Source organism: Barbus barbus, assembly GCF_936440315.1.
Source record: "Barbus barbus genome assembly, chromosome: 9".
Taxonomy (NCBI): domain Eukaryota; kingdom Metazoa; phylum Chordata; class Actinopteri; order Cypriniformes; family Cyprinidae; genus Barbus; species Barbus barbus.
In genome coordinates, this window is record NC_136737.1 from 7,850,453 (window position 1) to 7,875,553 (window position 25,101).

General features: G+C 38.4%; 2 protein-coding genes across 2 annotated transcripts in view; both read right to left on the minus strand.

Moving 5' to 3' along the window:
- LOC306875011 (uncharacterized protein) overlaps positions 1–25,101 on the minus strand; it is a 991,916-nt gene that overhangs the window by 358,318 nt on the left and 608,497 nt on the right. The gene's annotated exons all lie outside the window — the stretch shown is intronic.
- LOC306875062 (uncharacterized protein) lies at positions 13,664–24,142 on the minus strand. Its single transcript, XM_079425443.1, has 5 exons — positions 23,983–24,142; positions 15,276–15,593; positions 14,243–14,572; positions 13,880–14,002; positions 13,664–13,761 (listed from the first exon to the last, which is right to left on the minus strand). The coding sequence occupies exons 1-5, from the start codon at positions 24,074–24,076 to the stop codon at positions 13,727–13,729; spliced, it is 900 nt and encodes a 299-aa protein (XP_079281569.1). The 5' UTR covers positions 24,077–24,142; the 3' UTR covers positions 13,664–13,726.

Below are 25,101 nucleotides of genomic sequence, written 5' to 3' on the forward strand. Positions count from 1 at the left end.
TGGGCATTATTTTCTCATGTTCCTCAATCCTCTGATGAACATGTTTCCATGCATTCATACCTCCTTTATAAAAGGACTATCACCTGCAACAGGCGCAGATGCCAAACACACAGAGCAGTACAGAGAATTTGTTTTTTCATTGGATGTCAATCACTTGCGATTGGTTCCATCCTTTCTGTTATAAACTTTTGCTATGGGATGTTTCTGTGGCTGTTGAGGATGATAACTGAAAAACATGTCAAGGTCCTTTGACTGAGGATGATCAAAATAATCAAACGTATCATTCTCCTCATCTACACTAATTGCTTGTGGATCAGGGACCTTCAGCCTCTGTCTCTGTTCCCTCATTTCCCTCAGCATCAGGTTTATGTTTTTAACACAATCACATTTAAAAATAGTCATATGGCTAAAATCACTTACATTTAATTTAAACAGATAATCAAAAGAAGAAAAAAAAATCTAAACTGAAAAAAAAAAATCCTTCAATGTAAGTCACTTTGGATACAGCGTTTGACAAATGCATACATATATGTTGTATAGTTTTTGACTATAGTCACTGTACCTTGAGTCGGCAGCTCCTGTGTGTGCTTGTTTGTCTTGAAAAAATATCTGTCAGTTTGGTATGTTTGTCCGGAACCTTCTGCCTGGCTGCTGTTGTCTCACTGAAGATCAATGTCTCTGTCCCTTTCTTTTTCTCACTTCCCTCAGCATCAGGCTTATCTTTATTAAACCACAATAACATTGAAAATAAGTCAACAGGCTAAAATCACGTACATTTTAATTGAAAAAAATCCTTCAATGTAAGTCACTTTGGATAAAAGCGATTGTAAATGTTGCTAGTCACTGTACCTTGAGTCGCCTGGTCACGTGTGCTCGTTTGTCTTCTTGAAAAAATATTTGTCAGTTTGGCACATTTGGCCGCATCATCCTCCAAAGACTTTCTTTTTTTTTACCAGTTTTTTTCAGCTCCTCCAGGCATCTTTTTTTTTTTACTATCCATTTTATTCTTCCCGCGATTAGCGCACTCTCCCTAACTCACACCATAGCAATAATGACTTCGGTTTGTCTCCATGGCAACGATCTGGGACACGCGCTTGTGTAGAGAAAGAGAGAGAGCGCGCGCGCGCGCTCTGACAACAGAAAACGTATTAAAATGTTAAAAATAAAAAATGTGGTGTTATTAGCTCAGTTATCAGTCACACAGTAACTTAAACACATATACGTTATTCTGTGTATGTAAAAAAAAACAAAAAAAAAAACTCCCGGTTCTCCCGGTGGCCACTCCGGGCCTGTTTTTGTCTGTCGATGACTGCAAGACATCTTAAAAATAAATATAGGCTATGTACATCTATGCTGCTGTAATTTATTTATTTATTGGTATCAATCAGATATTAAATGATTGTTTGTTTCTTAAGTTTAAGTTTTCATCAATACTATACTAACAAACTCTTTCAACTGTACTTCAACTACTTTTTCAATAACATAACAGTGCTGCTGCTGATCAAAATGCAAAAGTAGCCTAACTAACCCAAAACTGAGGTATTTATGCTTTTATTTAAGATTTCAATTTTGATCTTTACATCCTTTAATAATCTCATTGATATTACAGAAGAAATGGTCCTGTTTCTGTTGTGTAATACTGGCTCTGCTCTCTTAAATAATGCTGTTATAATCCTGTGCTTGCTTGGAAAAGGTCATATTCAAGTGTGTAAAGTTACTGCCTCCAAACCAAATTTTATAGTATTTTGCTCTGAATTAAAAAGTTTTGCTGATTCCCTGTGTAATTTAAAAAGAAACAAAAAAGGAGTTAAAACATATCAGATTTTAAATAAGATTATCGATTCGTCTGTGAACAGAAATACATTGTTTAGATGAGGTTTCTTACTCCCTACTTGAGTCAAAACGAAAAGTAAACAAATTGTGTTTTTTTTTTTTTTTTTTTTTGCTTCATTTATTTTATCTTGTTGGTTTATATATCTTATGTTTGTTTGATACTTTCAATCATGTGACGTCACACAGTGGTGCGACCGCCATTTGTAGGACCGGATTGCTGTGCAGTGCTCTGGGCCGTGATAACAGCAAATCACAATGGATTATTTACCAAGATATGTGGATGTATGGGATCTTTTTGATTAAATATTTATCGTATGCATAGACGCGTTTTTACATTTTAGTATTTTATTTAGCAAGTTCATAATGAAACTTGCAAAAGGTTAAATTCATATGCGAAGCTACTGATTTGCCAGAAAACTTTCGTTATGCTGCCTCCACCTAAAGCTAATAAATCAACAAAATGTTTTTGATCTTTAAGTACAGTTATGTTAGTCTAGAATGTTTATGCTGCACTAAATTTGAGGAGCAACAATCCGATCCGCAAACAAACAGATGAAGAAAATCCGATCCGATCCGATCAATCCGATCCGCAAAAGGCATAGATAAACCGCGCTGTCAGCAGCATAATTTAGAGCATGCCAGTTGAGAAATGCAATAAAATACAATGCTTGTTATATTCCAATATTCCAGAGAATATTATTCCGTGAATTAACATTATCCAGTGAATTGTTCTTCACTCTTTATCCTATTAAACAGCTTATAAACCTACTAAAACTGTAGTTAAAAATGAAGTTGATATGACTCCTTTCCTTTATTTTCTCCATTTGAAAACATTAGACTTTCTATGTTCATTTTGCTTACTGCTAATATTGTTGCTGCTAAAGCTTTTTATAAATAAAATGTTTTTTATTGTTGTAATACGAAGATTAAATTGAACATGACAGGGGTCTAGACTGCGACCAAAATGGTAATTGTTTGCGAGTTAAAATTTGACGTGGTCGCGTTTGTACGAGTGCCAGGTCTGCGCTGCTCCAAAGCGTCTGCTTCATACAGCGCGCGCTGCCAGCCGCAGCACATTATAGCAGGAGTCAGATTTCACTGATCACGTGAAGAGAGGCGCTTTCAGCACGAGCGCTTAGTGGGTAGAGCCTGGTTTATATTCGCCGCATCAGCACGAGCGCGAAGGTGCGCGTCGCGGATGGAGCGCAACGGATGGATTTGTTTTCAAACTAAAGTAAAAGACCGCTTCTTAAACCAGAGAAGGTGAACGTGGTGGTATTCTTGTAGAAAAAAACATGCAAGTCCTGTCAGCTACAGCCAGTTTAGTTTTACTTTTCTTTTTGTTTTCGTTTTGAGAAGCTTGCTATCTTTGCTGTTTACCTCAGGTTATGCTATGGAGGCTTTCCTTAATTAAAAATATATATATATTAATATTTATTTGCTTCCTCAGAGTTTGCTAAACATTCTGCAATATACTAGGTATCAGACCTGCAAACTCATCAGAGAAAAAAAGGTGACAGTGTTGGGGGGGGGTGCAGAATGAGCGACGCCGACACTGTGAACGCATTAGCCTTGCACGTTCACCAGAATCTAAATAGACATTGTTTACAAGTAATGCGGCGTATCCAATGCAACAAGACGTCAAATTGCTTTGTTACACTGTATTACTCTCGCATCAGCTGTTGTCTAAACAGTCACATCTACCCACATCAACACATCAAAAACGCTTTAAAAGTAGGGCTACATCCAGCTGACTTGAATAACTGCTGCGCACACGACAACCTCCATAACGTGTCGTTAATCAGGGTAGCTCAGAATTGGAGTAGTAGCCAGAACTCAGGGCAGAGCACCTGGCTTAAGTTAGGGGCTAATGATAAGGTTGCAACCTAAGTTGGCTATCTGAAATACTATATACTTACGTAGCAAGCTAAACGTCTTGCTAACTTTAGTTAGCAAGACGGTCAGACAATGCAGGAATTAACATTACAACTAGCTAACAATGTTAGATGGCTAAATTTGCTATCTTGCTAACGGAAATTCCAGCATTGGACCCGCTTGTATTGCTTGCTATTAAGCATTTTGCTCGAAGCATAGGCTAACTGTATGAAAAAAAACGCTAACTTAGCTGACGTTATTTGACTTAAGCAAACAAATAGCTGTTGTTTAGCTCCAAATAGGGGTGGGCGATATGGGAAAAATATCATATCACGATTTTTTTTAGAAATATCACGATTTTATCACGATTCTTTGTCATGTTAGTTTTACTATTTTGGTTTTACAAGTTGTCTGAGCATTACAGCCAAACTAGAAAGACAAAGACGCATGGCAGATATTTAGGCCAAAGTGGGTGAAGATAAAAAATCTTTCATTATTTTATCTTTCTTATTAAAAAATAAGAACAAAGATACACATTACAAATACACATAATATACAAATAATAAAAAAAGTGCTTAATTTTCAGGTACAATAGGTGTATTTAGCAGGAGCATTCAATGAAATTGAATGAACAAATATAAAAATAAAACACTAGATAGACTGATTCCTAAAGCAACTGTATTAAAGATTTTCAGTCAAGAATAGTGAGTGATTTTTCTCTTTGCGTTTTGTTAACGTTAAATGAATAGTTCCCCCAAAAATAAATATTCTGTCATCTGTCTGTCAATTCTGTCATAATGTTTTATTTTTATACCATCATTTACTCAAAAGTTGTTTTAAACCTGAATGATTTTCTTTCTTCTGCTGAACATAAATGCTATTTTGAAGAAGGTGGAAAACCAAACAGTTGCTGGTCCTCAGTGACTTCCATAGGATTGTTCTTTCCTATCAAAGTCAATGTGGACCAGCAACTGTTTGGTTACCCTCATTCTTCAAAATATCTTCTTTTGTGTTCAGCACAAGAAATTAATAGAGGTTTGGGACAACATGTGAGTGAGTAAATAATGACAGAAATTAAATTTTAGGGTGAACTATCCCTTTAATGACAGTCGACAGCATGTTTAGTGTCCTGTCCCTTTAAGAGCTGCACGCATCTAATATACAGGCACGCATCCAATATACAGGCACGCATCCAATATACAGGCACGCATCCGTTTCTCTCTTAACTATTTACTTTCATTTTAGAGATAACCAACTCAGTCTGTATGTAAACCTTGTGTGTTTTGACAGTATTAGCGCAAAAGATAAGTTAGTTGAGTAATCAGGCGCTCTCGCTGTTAGACAGGCGTTTTAGTGCGCGTGCTTCAGGTGTATGCGCTCAGAAAAAGCACACGTCAGACCAGCGCGCGAATTAAACATTTAACCAGCAAGGCTTGTGTGCAAATAATGTACTTTTGCGATTGCGAATAAGTGCAGTGTCCTGTCAGAGTAACTCTACTGCTGTATGTCGTGTTGTACAGTAAATAGAGACGGAGGCACCAGAACTGTATTTGACATAATGTGTGCTGTAGCACGATACTAAGATATTTCTTAAAAAGCAGATCGTGGAGACATTTTTATCATCCACGATCAAAAATCGTCATATCGCACACCCCTAGCTCCAAAAAGACTGATTTACCTTGAATTCAATTTCCATCAGAGTTTCCACATTAGGTCAGGTGTCTCTTGACAGGCGCGAACTAGTGATGTTACGTTCGTGAACGAATCGTTCTTTTTGAACAAATCTTTTAGGTGAACGAATCATTCTCGTTCACGTAATCCATTGACTCATATTTCTCGTTCACTGAAATTCCTCCCTCCACCGCAGCGCGCCGCTATTGCGCGCATGCGTAGCTCTGGACCGTCTCATCTGTCAAAGAATGACTAAACCTCGAGCCAATAGCCTTCGAGTATGATACGAGGACGGAGCATGTGATTTGTTGAATCTAGTGAACGAATACGCCCTTCATTGAGTTGCTTTGAGTTTGAAAGAGTCAAATGAACTGTTACATACATACATCTCGTCTCATTATTACGTTCGTCGTTCGAACAACTGGTTCTTTGTTTTATTTTTTTATATTATTGTTTTATTTTTTTATTTATTTATCATTTTGTTTTATTTATTTATATTATTGTTGTTTTATGTTTGAACAGTTACATACTTTTAAATAAAAAAATATTTCATTATGTTAGTCATGTCATGCACTTTTGTTTGTTTAAAAACTGTGAAACATAAAAAAATATGGCAGTATTGATTATTTGCGTCACGTCATCCCATCTCATTTGCGTCACGTGACTCACGTCAACAAATAGCATTTCAGCTCGGGTTTAGAAGGGGCATGTGGTTGGATCGAACGAACGAATATAATAGCATCATTAACCGAGATGGCTCTGTTTTGAGTCTGAACGAGAGAGAGATCTCCCGTTCGTGAACGAACTGGTAGCTATACCCAGTTCGTTGACCGGGTAGGTCGGCCATTCTGTCAATCTAGTTCATCAATCAGCAGAAAGTGGATGCAAAGCACAGGTATCCGTACTGTGCACGCTTGTTTATATTCATATTTTACATACAGAATAACTCCTCGTTTAACATAATCTCAGATTTGAATGTGTAAATCTCTGCCTAAACAATTAAATGTTAACTAGCCTAGTATGCAAACAAATAAAAAAAACACTTGTGCTTTGGTCATCCGAAAAGAGTGTAATTTAAAAGATAAAAAGAGTAATGACTTTGATCACTTATTTAGACTTATTTTATTCATTTAATGAGAAGGGCACACTTTTTAATGAAGCCAAATCGGTTTTTATTTTGTAACAAGTAAATACGTTAGTTGAACAACACATTTTGCCGCACATGCTGACGTATTTGTGTAATATTGAAAAATGGTCACTGAACGAATTAGTGAACGAATCATTTTGGTGAACGAACGAAAAATGAACGAGTCTCTGGAAAGAATCAAAATTTCCACCACTAGCGCGAACACAGATGGCAGTGTGTTTCAAGATCCTGAACCAAGCTTGCGCTGAGATTCCGATTGGTCCAGAAAAAATGTCATTTATAAGAATTGTCCAATAATGGCCTACATGGCATGCAAGGCCACCCCCACCTCCCTCTCTTGACAGGCGCGAGCTCAGTAGAGATTCCGATCCCCCCCCCCCCCCCCCAAAAAAAAACTCTCCGGTTCTACACGATTCACGTGAATGACCAAATTGACAATAAAAGCGGCGATTGTCGCCGAAAAGCGACAAGTTTGCAGGTATGAGGTATATAGTACAGCATGTGGTGTGTCCTATGCCATGCCTCGTCTTATTCGTTTTTGTTGATAAATGTTATGTAAGAGTTTGTCATTGTCAACGTACTGTTTTATTGTTGTTGCGCTTTTTAATTAAGAATAACAATGAATCCATCTTTTGTTTTAGTCTTAAAAAGTTAAAGGTGTATAGATATAAGCAAAACAGACAATGATCTTTTCTTGTAAAATGTGACACCAAGATCGCAAATTTGAAAGTAAAAAGCGCACGAAAAAAGGAATTCCTGTTCACAAAATTTAAATCACAAATAATACAGATGAAAAAGAACGAGTTGAATGTTGAAAACTTTCGTTACCATATAACTATAAACTATGATAAAAGTTCATCAGCATGCATTGATTAATCAAATGTTGTAGCAAAAACAAAAAACAAATTGCAACCAAATTATGTGGTCGTGCGCAAAAGTCAGATCAGTGGGAAGAATGAGTCTAGAGCCCTGCATGAAAGACTGCTAATTCTCAAAAACATTTTTTGTTAAGATGACTGAAAGGAGTAAAAAACCAAAGTGAAGTATGGACTTACTTCACGCAGTCATTTAGATTAGATTAGATTAGATTAGATTCAACTTTATTGTCATTTATGCAGAGTACAAGTACAGAGCTAATGAAATGCAGTTAGCATCTGACCAGAAGTGCAAGAATATAGTGTTTTATATACATATAAGTGCAGAGTAAGTGAAGATATGATTTACAGAATGTACAGTGGAATTGCTATATACAGTATTGAGCAGAGTATATACAGAATATAAATAGGAATGCAATGTAGGGATTGTATGTACATTATGAACAGAGCAATGTAGATTATATAGATTACAGATTATATATACACATTATGAACAGCAGAAACGTGAGAACAGTGGTAATAAATAAATACAGCTGGATGAGTGTGCAAAGTATTGATAGAACAATGTATTCTATGCAAAATAACAGTAGTGCAATATTTTATAGAAATAGTTTACTGTGCTTTGTACAGTAACAACTTTAGACAGTTTATAGTGTAATAACTTTAACAATGTGCAGTCTGTGCAAAATATGAGTAGTGCAAATGCATGTGTGTAAAGTACTGTGACCAGTGCAGTAATAAGCAGGTGCTGGTTAGATTGGTGGTGTGGCGTTCAGAAGTGTTACAGCCTCGGGGAAGAAGCTCTTCCTGAGCCTACTAGTGCGAGAGCGTAGGCACCTGTAACGCCTGCCGGATGGAAGGAGGGTGAAAAGTCCATGGTTGGGGTGAGAGGCATCCTTGATGATGTTTCTTGCCCTGCCCAGACAGCGCTTATGATAAATGTTCTCAATGGAAGTTAACTGGGTGCCGGTGATCCGTTGAGCAGTTTTCACCACCCGCTGGAGTGCTTTGCGGTCAGATGCGGAGCAATTGCTGTACCATACTGAGATGCAGTTCGTGAGTATGCTTTCAATGGTACAGCGGTAGAATTCCACAAGGATCCTGGGATTCAGGTGAACTTTCTTAAGGCTCCTTAAGAAGTAAAGGCGCTGCTGTGCCTTTTTGACCAGAGTGGAAGTGTTATGGGACCAGGTGAGGTCATCAGAGATGTGGATGCCAAGGAACTTGAAACTCAACACACGCTCCACTACAGCTCCGTTGATGTAGATGGGTGTGTGTGCATGACTCCTAGTCCGCCTGAAGTCCACAATGATCTCCTTTGTCTTCTGGGTGTTTAGTTGTAGATTATTGGTGGCACACCACACAGCCAGGTGCTGCACCTCATCCCTGTAGGCTGATTCATCGTCATCCTTGATCAGACCTACCACCGTGGTGTCATCTGCAAATTTGATGATGGTGTTGGAGCCATAAACAGGAACACAGTCATGGGTGAAGAGGGAGTACAAGAGAGGGCTCAGTACGCAGCCCTGTGGCACGCCGGTGTTCAGGGTGATGATGGAGGAGGAGAGGTTATCTAACTTGACGGACTGAGGTCTGTTGGTCAGAAAATCTAGAATCCAATTGCAGATGGGTGTGCTGATTCCAAGCTGGCTGAGCTTGGAGATCAGCTTGGAGGGGATTACAGTATTGAATGCAGAACTGAAATCTATGAACAGCATTCTCACATGTGTGTTTTGACTGTCCAGGTGGGTGAGGGCAGAGTGAAGCGCTGTTGAGATGGCGTCCTCTGTTGACCTATTGTGGCGATAGGCAAATTGGAATGGGTCCAGTGTAGCAGGGAGACAGGATTTTAGGTGGGATGCAACCAGTTTCTCAAAACACTTGGCAATGATGGGGGTGAGTGCAACAGGACGGAAGTCATTAGGGACCGAGGCAGTGGAGTGTTTCGGTACTGGTACGATGGTGGAGGTTTTGAAGATAGTGGGGACAGTTGTTTGGGCCAGGGACAGATTGAAAATGTCCGTGAAGACCCCAGCTAGCTGCTCCGCACAGGCTTTAAGCACACGACCAGGTATTCCGTCAGGGCCAGCTGCCTTCCGTGCATTCACCTTACGCAGAGTGGAGTAAACATCTGATGTGGAGAGAGTGAGAGGCAGTTCACTGGGTTGATGCTCAGCTTTGAGTGAGATCTCCTTATTATTTTGATCAAAACGAGCATAAAAGTGATTGAGCTCGTCTGGGAGGGAGGCAGAGCTGGAGGGGGGCACAGAGTTAGGTGGTTTGTAATCTGTGATAGATTGTATGCCTTGCCACATACGCCGGGGGTCTGAAGAGTTGAAGTGTTCTTCAATCTTCTGTTTGTGTGTGAGTTTGGCCTGGCAGATACCCTTCCTCAGGTTGGCTCTGGCTGAGCTGTAAGCCTCCTGGTCTCCAGACCTGAAGGCTGCATCTCTTGCTTTGAGCAGAAGGCGAACCTCTCTGTTCATCCAGGGCTTCTGATTGGGGAAGATTTTTTTTTTTTTTTTGTGTAGTCACTCTACTCACACATCTGTTGATGTGCTCCATGACAGAGTTGGTGTAAGTGTCAATGTTAATCTGAGAGTTTGTGGTGGCCTGGGCAGCAAACTCACTCCATTCTGTGTGCTGGAATTGATGTTGAAGAGTGGAGTCAGCACCTTCCAGCCAGATTTTAACAGTCCTTGTTGTAGGTTTCACACGTTTGATGACCGGGGTATACTTGGGGAGCAGGAACAAAGAGAGGTGATCAGACTGACCCAGGTGGGGGAGGGGTGTGACTTTGTAGGCATCACTCACATTAGTATAAACGTGGTCCAATGTTTTATGTCCCCTTGTAGTGCAGGAGACATTTTGATTAAATTTAGGGAGAACAGATCTAAGAGTGCAGTGATTGAAGTCCCCAGCAACAATAAAGGCTCCATCCGGGTGCAGGGTTTGTAATTTGCTAATAGCAGCACAGAGTTCTTTCATAGCCACGTTAGCATTAGTGTCCGGAGGTACATAAACTGCAGCAGCAACAATGTAAGTGAACTCACGTGGTAGATAGAATGGCCTGCACTTGATAATCAGGAACTCCAGCTCAGCAGAGCAGTAGGTATCAACAATGACAGAGTCTTTACACCATGATTTATAAATGCATACTCCACCACCCTTGTTTTTACCAGAGGTTGCTGCTACTCTGTCAGCCCTGAAGAGAGAGCGTCCATCCATATGCACCATGCTGTTTGGGACATCGTTGCAGAGCCATGTTTCAGTGAAGAACATAACATTACAGTCCATAAGCCGTTTCTGTGTGAGGGTCCAGATCTTTAGTTCGTCCATCTTGTTCATCAGAGACCGTACATTGGCAAGGAAGATTCTGGGCAGAGCTGGTCGATGTGGGTTTAGCCTTAGCTTAGCACGCAGCCCTCCACGCTTTCCCCGTCTTTGTTTACGGTCTCGACGCCGACGCCGAGCACTTCCGGTCGGTACGAGTGATCCGCTTGTCCACGGTGATCTCAGTAGCTCCGGCGGGAGTTCGCTGAAGTCGAAAGGATGATCTAAAACTATGTTGGAACACTGTTTGTTGATGTCCAAAAGTGACTGTTTACTATAGCTGTAGTTCGCATAACTGGATCGCGCGAACACGAATGAAATAACCAGGTAAATTAACACTATTTTCCAAAATCTGGTAAGACGCTGAGCCTCGCGATGTGTTCGCGCCGCCATCTTGTCTATTGTCTATTTAATGTAAATTGTCTATTTAATGTTTTAACCTTTATTTATTAAATGTTACAGTCCAAGTGTATATATAAATGCCTCATTCATTTATTTACTTTATAACAGTAAATAAATATTGGTTCTGCATATCGGTTATCAGGCACATAGACATGCAAATAATTGGTATCGGTATCGGTTATAAAAAATCAATATCGGTCGATCACTAATTTAAATTATTTTGCCAATTACAAAATGTTTAATTCCAAAACTCTGCCATTCACCAATGTGTTTTTCAAAACGCCTTTTAAATCTTTAATGTTTTAACCTTTATTTATTAAATGTTACAGTCCAAGTGTATATATAAATGCCTCATTCATTTATTTACTTTATAACAGTAAATAAATATTGGTTCTGCATATCGGTTATCAGGCACATAGACATGCAAATAATTGGTATCGGTATCGGTTATAAAAAATCAATATCGGTCGATCACTAATTTAAATTATTTTGCCAATTACAAAATGTTTAATTCCAAAACTCTGCCATTCACCAATGTGTTTTTCAAAACGCCTTTTAAATCTTTAATGTTTTAACCTTTATTTATTAAATGTTACAGTCCAAGTGTATATATAAATGCCTCATTCATTCAAGTAAATGCATGGGTAATTTTGCAATAAGTTAAATATCGTATCTACACTTGTATAACTGCTGTTTTTTTTTTTTTTGCTGTAATTGGTTTTGTAAATAAATTGTTGTGTAAATAAATTTACCTCATGCAAGTTTGATCAAGCCAGTTCTTTAATGGACTTTAAAATTGCTTTCATAATAATGAGATGTTTATGTTAAGTCATGTTATTTATGTATTATAATCTATATAATTAAAGTAAAAGTTTAGGCTAGGTAGCGTTATCAAATTTAAATGAAATATTAATGAACAGTACAGTAGATATAGAAATGAAACTGGGATAAGTCTGGCGTGCTGTGCAACAAATCTGAAAGAGAGTACACACAGGCATCCAGGCCGCGGTAAGGCAGATGGGTAAGTCTCTGGCAGGTGAAAACTGAATTGAAACTGATCCAAGTGTATGGAGAGGTATTGTGTATGAGGTAGATGTAAATATCAGCAAACGTCAAATTCGTAAGTTTTCACTAGACTTTAGTAGAGTCAGCAGTTCGCTTGACAGTAAAATAAGGATCTAATCCCAAATTATCTATAAAAACATTGTTTTTCGTTGTTGTCGATGTGTTATTTTGGTTTATGATCACCAAGGAGAGACTACGCATTAGTACGCAAGGTCCTAAAGATGGCGGCCGCAACAAAAAAGTCACGTGACTGAAACTCACGAATAGGTTGCTTGTTCTTACACATTGTAAAAATCTAAATATAATTGTACCTTAAAGTATGTTTTCAAACTAAAAATGTTACTTGCAAATTATTAATTAAAAAAAAAAAAAAAATCTCGCGGTACAAAGGTGCGCAAGCGTGGAACAGATCGTGCAGTGTCGTAAATCGTCGCAAAACAGAATTGTCATTTGGGCATGCGCATTTTCTACTACATCATTATGCGCATGCGCGGACGGATCGTGCAGGCATCGCGGATCATGTACTGACAAGTACCATTCTAAACTTGTTTTAGCTAATAGCGATTGTCTGCCTGCCCGAGCTCCTAACAGACAATGTTAGCAAGTGGCCAGATATTCACTGGCCCACCATATACTGCTATCTGGTGGACAAGCCGAGTGTTTACACACGCAAAAAACTAAGAGCCTACAAATCGCTAGACGCCTATAATTACGTAGTCTGTGGGCATGTCCAGATGGTTTTATATAGCGATTGAGGTGATGACTTTTGTGTGTTAAAAGCGGAGGTTTTACCGAGCCAGCGCCAAGGGAAAAATACATATGTACCAAGCCTGGGTTGTGATCAACAAGCGGGAAAGCAGGAATTTTCCTGTGACGTAAACCCTGAAGGGGTCTATAGTGTCTTCAAGATGCCGAAGTGAAATCACCATTAATGATACTACAACTAAAACCTTGGTATTGTGACACTTTCTATCAGCAATGAGAATTTCTGCTGATGTTCTTCTCTAATTTCCCATCTTCTCTTAATTTCCCCTTTCAATAAAATAAATAATGTTACAGTTATGTCTCATGGGCAGCTTCAGTCTTGTTATGGGATGTCCCATTAGTAGCCATTTGCATTAGAGAATCAATCTGTTCAAGGGGTGGGTCTTCCTCACCATTCATCTGTAAGAAACACAGATTCACAGAAGGAAAAAGAAATTAACAGGATTCATGTTTGAATTACACAAACACACAATACTACAAACTAGATATATTATAAGTTGCTACTTTTGTTTTGATGTTGTGTTATTTAGTTCATTGGAGAGTTTTTTATTGTGTTTTTTAAGAGACTATTTACTGTGAATCTGCAAGATTTCTTATTCATTAGTTTCTATAAATAACTAAAAGAACAAGTGCGTTTATCATAATGACTGTAAATTAAAATAACAAGTCTGCAATATAAGGATCTGTTTTGTCCAACTAATAAACTGAAAGTGAATAAAACCAGAAGCATCAGAACATAATAAATGTACAGTTGCAGATATCATCTTACCTCATCCCTGGGCTGCCTCCTGATGCCTGTTTGAACAATAATAAACTTGGTTAAACACTGCTGACTTTGCTTAATGAGGGATTTTTTTTTTCCCTACGATTCTCATATTTCCATCTTGTTAAATCAGCTGTATATAATACTCACATTCAATTATTGCGTTGCGCTTATAGAAAACAGCAGCAGCAACGAGCAGAAGAACAACAACAACAGCAGCAGAAGAAGCAGCAGCAACAACAACAACTGAAGACGATCCTGAATCTGAAACATCTTTGACAGACAGAAAGACAGACAGATTTGACTGATTGATTTTATCAAAATTGTTGACTGATATTTACACCTTTTGTACTTGGATCATTAGTGTTGCATGATTTTAACTGATAAATGGTGACTTCTGGCATTGTTTTTAAAGATCAATCCAGGATCTCATTTAGTGGACTTATTTAAAAACATTGAACTGTATTCTAAAATAACAAAGAAACATGCACTGAATGACAAAATAATACTCACAAGTGACAGTAACAGTGAAGATCCTAATAATGCTGAATCTGCTGCTGTTGATCTGTAGTTTATAATCTCCAGAGTCTGTGTCTCTGGTGTTCATGATGGTCAGAGATGCAGTCTGATGATCCAGCTTCAGTCTGTCTCTGAATCTCTCTTTACACTGAACATCTGTACAGATCTTACTCTGATCTCCAGTGATTTCAGCGATGATAGTGTCATTAAAATACCACTTCATCGTATCATTTGGCTTTTTTATTACAATAGGGTCTAAAGTGACAGATTCTCCCTCCTTCACAGACTTTCTCTTCATTTCATCTCGTTCAGCAGCAGAAACCTCTGAAACACAAACCAACGGCTGATTGGAGGACAACAACAAACAAACAAAACAACAAAGAATGGAAGAAAGGGAAAAAAACTACACAACATTACGATTGCGTATTTTTCCATGAATTTCAGACTGAAAATGCTTATTTTTGCTCATCAGACTTATTTTACAGGAAATCCTCAATCAAACAGATTATACTAGAAGATAAGGGTCTCATTAGAAACAGGAGTTGTGCCATCTCCACCAGAACACAACTGCAGCTCATTAATTAAAAAGCTCACTAAAATTTTGTTTTTATTATAGATGCACTTGCATTGCATTAAGATTTATATTAACAACAATATTTTATCAATGCAGATCAGTCACCAATCACAGAAATGACTGCTAAGTGGCATAAATGCAAGTCAATCTGAGGTATTCAAATGAGCAACTGTCAAACCCTTATTGGAATAAAAGAGAAAAAGTTATGCAGAAAGAGTTCTCAGCTTTGCGTGTGGGGCAGTTTTTTGTTTTGTTTTTTACATTGAGTGCAATAGTTAACCTTACATTGACTTTAATAGAAAAAGCGTTTAATTTACATCTATTAGATAGCATCCATCACCATTTGCACTAAAAGATTTTAGTATTGCAGTTTAAACTTGATACAAAAACACAACACACTAAATAGATGTGATTTAAACAGATAACCTGGCTTTAAAATTTTAAATGACTCACCATATACAGTAACGTTAAAGATATTTTCAGTGTTGAGGCTGGTGATCTTTAGTATATAATCTCCAGAGTCTGTGCTGTTGATGTTCATGATGGTCAGAGATCCAGTCTGATCCACATTCAGTCTGTCTCTGAATCTCTCTTTACACCAATCATCTATACAGATTTTACTCTGATCTCCATTAATTAGAGCTATCCGATTGTCTCTAAAATACCATGTCATACTGTATTGTTGGTTCATTTGAACATCAGTGTATAAAGTGACTGCATCTCCCTCCATCACAAACACTGACACACTGTCTGTCTCAACAGCAGAAGCACCTGAAGAAGAAAAGAACAGTTAATTACAAATCATTTCTGTAATAGTGGGACAAATATATGCAACATGAAAATAATGTGAATCTCTGCATTCAAATTGTGATGCATGCATGATACAGGAGCATGACAAAACAATAGCAACCTTGCAGTTTGATGTTGTCACAACCTAAATAACATTGTTCATTCATTCATTCATTCATGCAAGCATTCAATGATACTTGTTGAACCGAAGTGTAGTGTGGCTAAATAACATTTTAAAACAGTAGTTTGACCAGTTTTTTAAGCATGTAACGATGTTACAGTTTTAAAGTAACTTTGAGTGGAGATAAAGGAGGTGCACTCTTTTACACAAGGAGTAACCTGGCCTTGCTGTATGTATGTCTCATGCAAACAAATAGCATAAGAACATCAATTTATACATTGACTCATAGATGATCTTCTGCAACTTAATGAATATAGTAAAACTCACGTCACACTGCATATATTTGTGTATTTATTCATCCAAGTGGTGCTCAGAGCATAGTTTCCATGTATGCCCCCTTGCTCTAATAAAAAAATAATAATTTAAAAAAAACAATTTAAAGGGTTTCAAATAACTTACTGGTATTTTCCACCTAATAAAAAAAAATATTCTACTTTAAACTTACAGTATAATTGTCCCAAGGTTTAAGATAGTCCTATGTCTTTGCATGCCATGCATTTTGGAAATGTTTGTTAACAGTAGACCTACTGTAGTAGCACTGCAGCTAATTTTAGAGCTATTAGAAATAATATTTCTGCTTAGATTCATATTAGATCTCAATAATATTTTAATTTATAGTATTAAGAAATACTTTTCAAATCCTTTGGTTCTGACGTCAATAAGGTGATCATACAACGACATTTTTTATTATTATGCCTAAGTTATAGACATGGGTATAAACGGAGGTCGGAGCCAGCCGCAGGTGGGCGGGACTTAAGCTGCAAGTGGTGCTGTACAAACCAACAGAAGATTTTGATTGGTTTGTTTAATGTCATTTGGGTTGTAGTATCGGTTTCACACTCCTGGTGGCGGTAGTGGGCAAATGTTTTTGCGATCCGTCAAAAAAAACGAAGAAGTCATCTTTCAGAGATGGCACGGTGGATGAGTGGAAGAGGTGAGCGTGATGTACAGTTGTTTTGTTTTGTAAAAAGTATTACAAGCTGTGAAAAGTGCATTTCTTGGTGGCTTTTGTACAACGTTTTCTTAGTACCACACACAGCTTACACTCTGTAATGTGCCTGACTCAGGGGCGTAGCCATCATTTCAAAAGTGGGGGGGACGGAATGTCTAGTGTTATACCTGTTTTTTTTGTTGTTGTTTTTTTTCAGTTAACCCTTGTCTAATTGACAGGTTTTATTTTTAATCATACCTTTTTGCTTAATATGCTTTATGATTATATGATTATATGATATATAACAAAATGGCGCCGCTGATGGCAGCTATTGTGCGTTGCTCCTCAGTGTTTGTATTGTTTTTGTTTGTTTTTCCTGTTTTTTGTTTTTCAAATAAGATCAGCTTTACCAGGGATGATCTGCTGAACATTCGGCAGAACACACCACAAAATGTTCTACCGGTTTTTGATTTTTCGGACGTTTTGCTGGACATTGTAGTTGGCGGAGCCATAGCTCTGGTCAAACGCTACAGGAGGCGCAGATGAGGCAAGCGAGCCGGCGCGCTCGTGAAACTTCGTCAGCGCGGATTTAAAACGGCGTTGCCTAGCATCCATCTGGCGAATCTCCGCTCTCTACCCAACAAAACGGACGAACTCCTTCTGCTCTCCCGGACAAACAAGGACTTTTCTAACTCTGCTGCTCTATGTTTCACGGAAACCTGGTTGAATGGCGACATACCGGACAGCGCGATCCATCTGCCTAATTACCAGCTGATCAGAGCAGATCGGGACACAGAATCAACGGGGAAATCGCGCAGCGGCGGGACATGCTTTTACATCAATGAGAGGTGGTGTACAGATGTAACTGTGTTAAAGAAGATGTGCTGTTCAGATCTAGAAACGCTCTTCATTAACTGCAAGCCGTTCTATTCGCCGCGGGAGTTCTGCTCGTTCATTCTCGTGAGTGTCTACATTCCACCGCAAGCGCACGTGAGCACAGCTCTACAGAAACTCGCTGATCTGATCACAGAGAGTGAACAACAACACCCGGACTCTGTTTTAATCATTCTCGGGGACTTTAATAAAGCAAATCTCTCCCGTGAACTGCCAAAATACAGACAGCATGTTACATGTCCCACCAGAGACAGTAATATATTGGATCACTGTTACACAACAATAAAGGACGCATATCACTCGGTTCCACGAGCAGCTTTAGGACTCTCTGATCACTGTTTGGTTCATCTTATTCCATCCTACAGGCAGAAACTTAAGTCTGCGAAGCCTGTATTAAGATCTGTTAAAAGATGGACTAACGAAACAGAGCGGGATTTACAAGCCTGTTTCGACCTGACTGATTGGACTGTTTTTGAAGCTGCGGCAAATGACCTGGACGAGCTCACAGAGACTGTAACATCTTATATCAGTTTCTGTGAGGACATGTGCATTCCTACCAGGACTCATCTATTCTACAACAATGACAAACCATGGTTCACTGCCAAACTCAGACAGCTCCGTCAGGCCAAAGAAGATGCTCACAGAAAGGGGGATAAAGTCTTGTACAAACAGGCCAAATACACACTGGAAAAGGAGATCAGAGTGGCAAAGAGGAATTATTCTGACAAGCTCAGGAACAAATTCTCTTCCAGCGATCCGGCTTCAGTGTGGCTAGGATTAAAGGACATCACCAGCTACAAAACACCACCCCCCAGCACTCTGGAGAATCAACACCTGGCAGACGACTTAAACGAGTTCTTTTGTCGTTTTGAACGATCACCCCACACCCGCCCAGAACACCTCTCCACACAACCATTCACACCTCCAGCAACCCCTCTCTCCCCCAGACCTACAATTCAAATCAGCGAAGACGATGTGTGCCAGGTCTTCAGGAAGAACAAACGAAGGAAAGCACCTGGTCCAGATGGTGTGTCACCAGCCTGCCTAAAAATCTGTGCTGAGCAGCTGGCCCCCATCTTCACACAGATCTTCAACAGATCACTGGAGCTGTGTGAAGTCCCCTCATGCTTCAAACGCTCCACCATCATCCCCGTCCCAAAGAAACACAAAATTACTGGACTTAATGACTACAGACCTGTGGCACTAACGTCTGTAGCCATGAAATCATTCGAAAGACTGGTTCTGGCTCATCTGAAGGACATCACTGGACCCTTACTGGACCCCCTGCAGTTTGCCTACAGAGCAAACAGGTCTGTGGATGATGCAGTCAACATTGGACTGCACTTCATCCTGCAGCATCTGGACAGACCAGGGACTTATGTGAGGATCCTGTTTGTGGACTTCAGCTCTGCTTTTAACACCATTATCCCGGAAACCCTTCAAAATAAACTAACTCAGCTCTCCGTCCCCACCTCCGTCTGCCAGTGGATCAACAGCTTCCTGACAGACAGACAGCAGTTAGTAAAGCTTGGCAAATTCACATCCAGCACTCGAACCATCAGCACTGGAGCTCCTCAGGGCTGCGTACTCTCCCCACTGCTCTTCTCCCTCTACACCAACGACTGCACATCTAAAGACCCCTCTGTCAAGCTCCTGAAGTTCGCAGACGACACCACACTGATCGGCCTCATCCAGGACGGTGACGAGTCTGCTTACAGACAGGAGGTTAAGGAGCTGGCTGTCTGGTGCAGTCTCAACAACCTGGAGCTTAACACGCTCAAAACGGTGGAGATGATCGTGGACTTCAGGAGAAACCCCCCTGCTCTCCCCCCACTCACCATCATGAACAGCACCGTGACTGCAGTGGAGTCATTCAGATTCCTGGGCACCACCATCTCTCAGGACCTGAAGTGGGATATTCACATTGACTCCATTGTCAGGAAGGCCCAGCAGAGGTTGTACTTTCTTCGCCAGCTGAGGAAGTTCAACCTGCCACAGGACTTACTGAAACAGTTCTACTCTGCCATCATTGAATCCATCCTCTGCACCTCAATAACTGTCTGGTTCAGCTCAGCTACCAAATCTGATCTCAGAAGACTACGGAGGGTAGTCCGGACTGCTGAGCGAATCATTGGTACAACCCTCCCCACTCTCCAAGAACTGTACTTTTCCAGAGTGAGCAAAAAGGCTGGTAAAATCACTCTGGACCCCTCACATCCAGCACACAACCTCTTTAAACTTTTACCATCTGGTCGACGCTACAGAGCTCTGAGCACCAGAACGACCAGACACAGGAACAGTTTCTTCCCTCAGTCAATACATCTCATGAACACTCAATAAATAAACGTAGAACACACAACTAATACATTATCCATTCACCACACTCACTTATTTTATTTTCTCATTTCTAATTTGCACATACTTGACCTGTACATACATACAAGACAACAGCTTGTCACTGGGACAGTACCCTTAAAAGCACATCTTTGTACCTTATTTACCCCAAAAAGTTTCATAGTTTTACATTACGGTACATATTGGTATTCTAATGTACTAATATGCGCCTTTTTGAGTAAAAGTTACAAAGATGTCCTTATAAGGGTACTATTGTTTACATATTTCAAACTGTATTGTGTGACACAAACTGAGTGACTGATTGCCATGGCAACGTAAACGTCATGTATAAATGATCTTGTCTCTTTGAATTTTAAATCATTCTGCATTTATATACATTGCTTGCTCCATTAAAACCTCAACATGTTGAGAACACAACTGTCCAATGAAAAAGCGCGGGGGACGAATTTACTTTTTATAAAAAGTGGGGGGGACACGTCCCCCGCGTAATCTACGCCCCTGGCCTGACTGACAATATCTTGTTTTTTCCTACATACAACTAATTTGCTCTCCAGGTTATGGATACCGAAGACCATAAGCAGGTGATGTAATTGCATGACATTGTAATTTTGGTAACAATTTCTATTGAGCCCATATTTATAATACATTATAAGGGTATTTTTAAGACATTATAATGAATGCATAATGCATTATAAAAATAAAAAAAACCTTATATGTTATATCATCTTGTGAATATAAGAACAGTTTTAAATGATTAGTTTAGTATTATATTAGTATTAGTATTATAATATTTACTTATTAGTGGTTATAGCTTTTAAGAGTATGATGATTTATAACACACAGTGAACAGATTGCATCCACTTAAGTTACAATGGATCATATTTCTCATAGTTATAATGTATTATAAGTCTCATATCTTGCCACCTTTCTTATGCTACTTTACCTAAAGCTATCAATGACCACTTATAGGTATAGTAATAATAATAGTATTCTTTTTCTCTCAAAAAGCCATAAGATCAGATATCAGATTGCTTTTAACTATTTCTATTTTAATATCAGTTTGATTATTTTGATGGTACCTTTTAGACAGCTGTTGTTAAGTAACTCTGCAGCTACATGTCAACTAGCAGTCATTGGAGTATAGTAGGATGTTGTCTGCTAAATATATGCTAACACTTTATTTTGATGGTTCCCCAACAGACAAACTGACTTTAAGCAACTTTGCGAGTACGTCAACATTATACCAACCTAACCTCAACCTAAGCCTACTAATACTAGTTGACATGAGAGTTGCAAAGTTGCTTCTAGTCAATAGACAAAGGGGACATCAAAATAAAATGTAACCTAACATATAAACATTGTTTTTTATTATTATTAACTAGCTCACATCAAAATTAATATTAGCCTCACAGGGAACAAATAACACTTCACACCTAACCACTCACCAGATGTACTGTAGTAAGATACTGTGCAGATCTTAAATAATGTCAAGATATATAGTCCATTATCAGTGTAAAAGTAGATTTAATATGGTGTTCATTGTATTATAAATAATCATACTCTTAAAAGTTATATGTACAAATGTGTAAGCATTATAATGTATTAAAATTGACAATATAACCTATTATAAGGTTGTTTATAGTGCATTATGCATTCATTATAATGCCTTAAGAATACCCTTATAATGTATTATAAATATGGGCTTCAAAGAAAGTGTTACCGTATTTTTTTTTTTTTTTTGACATTTTGGACTGCTCTGATTTATAAAGTGTAAATGTCTTAAACGTTTGTAAATAGATACCTGTTTTTATACAGTCTATGATAGATACACTGTAAAAAGTGAACAGTTGGATCATCTTAAAAAAAAAAACTTCAATTGGTAACACCTAATTACCAATTGAAGTTTTTTTTTTTTTTTTTTTTTTTTTGATCCAACTGTTCACTTTTTACAGTGCAATTTTCTAAAGAATAAGGTACATTTTCAAACGTATTTGAACACATCTCCTAATCCACAATGTAATTTATTTAAAACATAGTTTAAATAACCTTTTTTTTATTCAATACTAATAATAATCAATAATCAGTTTTGTGTAAATTAATGGTGCATAAACTATCATTTTATCTAGAGGTTTTTGAAAGGAATACTTCGTTTAAAAATAGTAATAAAGTCTAATTTACTTGGCCTAATGTCGCCCCTTAAAATTTACTTGGATAGCATAGACCTACAGAGCTGAGAAATTATTCTTGAAATATTTGTACATGTTCAACAAGAGAATAAAGTCATGCATATCTTGGATGGCATGGGGAGAATGTTTTAAATTCGGTTTAACCCTAATGCTCATTGTGCTTCTTGTGTACCCACCAGGTTATGTTGGGAAGGACAAGCGAGGCGAGCGCCGTGGAATTTACTCAGAAGCAATGCATCCTGGATTGTGCAGCGTCCACTGCATGCAAGCCTATTGTGCTGAATGAATAATTGTACATAATTTGAGTCATCAGAAATAAAATCATTTACCCACCCTGAGATTTCAGATTAATACATTGATTTGTGTAACATTTACATTTACATTTATTCATTTAGCTGACGCTTTTATCCAAAGCGACTTACAATTGCTATATATGTCAGAGTAGGGCTGGGCGATAAAACGATAACGATATGTATCGCGATAGACACGTGAACGATATCAATAAAAAATGTGTTCGATAAAACATTCGATATTTTTTATTCTTCGTCGGAAGAAAACAAAGGCTGTGAAGCAAGTTTAGGCACTCGCTCTCTGGTAACCTAGCAACGTAGGGAGTGACACGCTAGCAGCCAATCATGTAAGAGTATCACGTTTGGTTGCGCCATATCGTTGTCTCGTGTCTAAGTGCGCACGCGCGGCTGAGAGTGCAAGTCTGCAGCCAGACCCTATTGGCTGGTCTGCTGGATTCCTCTTCATAAGCAGAAAATGAGTGCCGCAGCGAGCGAGGAAATTGTAAATAAAAGAGAAAGTCAGCTCTCCAGTATGGCAGTTTTTTGGATATTATAAGTATGACCGTAGTCAGACCAAATGTCGTCTGCAAATTATGCAAGACCGTTGTCCCCGCCAAGACTGGTAATACCACGAACTTGATGTACCACCTTAAAAAAATATCAATAATTATCGATATCGAGCGATATGAAACACTGATATCGTGATACAGTTTTCAGCCATATCGCCCAGCCCTATGTCAGAGGTCGCACGCCTCTGGAGCAACTAGGGGTTAAGTGTCTTGCTCAGGGACACATTGGTGTCTCACAGTGGATTCGAACCCGGGTCTCTCACACCAAAGGCATGTGTCTTATCCACTGCGCCATCACCACCCACATGTTCTGAAATGTACAGGCAAATGGTAACATTTTCTTAACAGTACTCAACATTTTCTTTATGTATCACACATTTATCTCCTAAGTGCAGTTGCATCTCACTTTAATGTTCCTTAAAAGGCTACTGTAGAAGAATTGTAGAGGTACAATGTAATAACCAGAATTATGCTTAAATTACTACAGTTAAAGGGTGTAAAAATCACACCATCATGAAGCATGGCAAAAGGTGTAAAGACATGTTTTCAATGTTGCAGGGAATGGCATTGAATACAAACAATAATGACAAAACTAAGAATAAGACATGATTTCAATGTTGACAATGAATGTTATTGGATAAACACAATGACAAAACTAAGAATTTCAGTTTAAACTACAATGAAAATGTGTTGTATTTATATTATTTTAAACTACCATGAAATCCAGCCTACTTGCGGCATAAGCTCCTCCCACTTGCTGTTCTCAAACTCCTCCTACTTGCTGTTCTTGGCGTAAGCTCCTCCTACTTGCAGGTCTCCGGGCTGCAGCGATCACTACATGAAGTTATAGCTAACAAGACGACTGACGCTACGATGTGATGAATTATGATAGTGATAAGAACTACAAAATAAAACTGGGTTTCACGGCGAATTTAAAAGAGACAAATAACAAATAAAAGTCTTACCACACACGAAGAATAGGCATATACCTCCTAATGTTACCAAAATATAAATATCTTCATCTCTTTTCCGTTGAAATGAACGCAGATTCAAAATCATAATATCGGACTCAAAAGTGAAATTAACAGCGTTATCCAGATCTTCTGGGTGAAAAACAACACTTTTCAAATTTATGTGAACCAAATTTATGTGAACCGAGGCGTCGGAGCTACTGGGATAAATCGGGATGGGTCTGGCTGCAGACAGGAAGTACGTCACCTCCACTCAGTGTTGCCAAGTCCGCGGTTTCCACTCGGGATTGAGATACTTCAAAATCAGTTGCCGAGGTTTATTTTTCATGCCCACGGGTTTAAGAGAACCCAATAACGTGATATTTAGCCTCGCAAAAAAACGTGAATTTTACTATACGGGGAGGCTGCAGACCTGGAGCAGGCAGATACATGTTCCTGATGCGTCCAGCAGGGGGAGGAGGATATACATCAAAATTATTAAACCACAACGCTCGAAATTTCATTAATAACCGCCCCGTCCATAAACATGGACTAATTGAGAGTTTTGTTGTTTTTGTGTGAATTTATAAAAAATACATTAAGATATCAGATGATCTGCACTACAGATTAAAATATCTGCACATATTCAACGTTGGTCTACATACATAGCCTACAGGAGACAAATGAATGAGTGTTTTTGAAAAAAATAAAAATCAACATTAAACATTTAATTAGTGAATTAAAAACTTAATTATATACATATTTGGATCAAATGGACAATGTAATGGTACATGATCTACTGTAGCCTATATATTCAGGTTTTCATACAGGAGATGGAGTGATATTGTTGTGAATTTATATATAAAGTTACATTCAGATATTAACCATATTCAGCCCATCAGACTTACAGTGTAATCATATGGACCAATAAAATATTTAATATTTATTTATGCTTTAGTATTCACTCATACACAATGATACAAATGATACATTGAATTTACTAATTTTTTTAAGGTAAGTGGTTGCAATCACTATTGTTTTAGCTACATATAAATAATCAAATTTAGTTGACTAACTGTCAGTAAAAAAAAAAAAAACTTACCTTAAAGAAATTAGTAAATTCAATGTATCATT

Bases quoted from the DNA above. Each gene is read 5' to 3' on its own strand.
- LOC306875062 (XM_079425443.1), bottom strand. From the start codon at position 24,076: ATGATTTTGAATCTGCGTTCATTTCAACGGAAAAGAGATGAAGATATT. The intron at 14,573-15,275 runs GTGAGTCATTTA...TTTGTGTTTCAG, and splicing joins CTTTAACGTTACTGTATATG to AGGTTTCTGCTGCTGAACGA. The intron at 14,003-14,242 runs GTGAGTATTATT...TGTCTGTCAAAG, and splicing joins CTTCACTGTTACTGTCACTT to ATGTTTCAGATTCAGGATCG.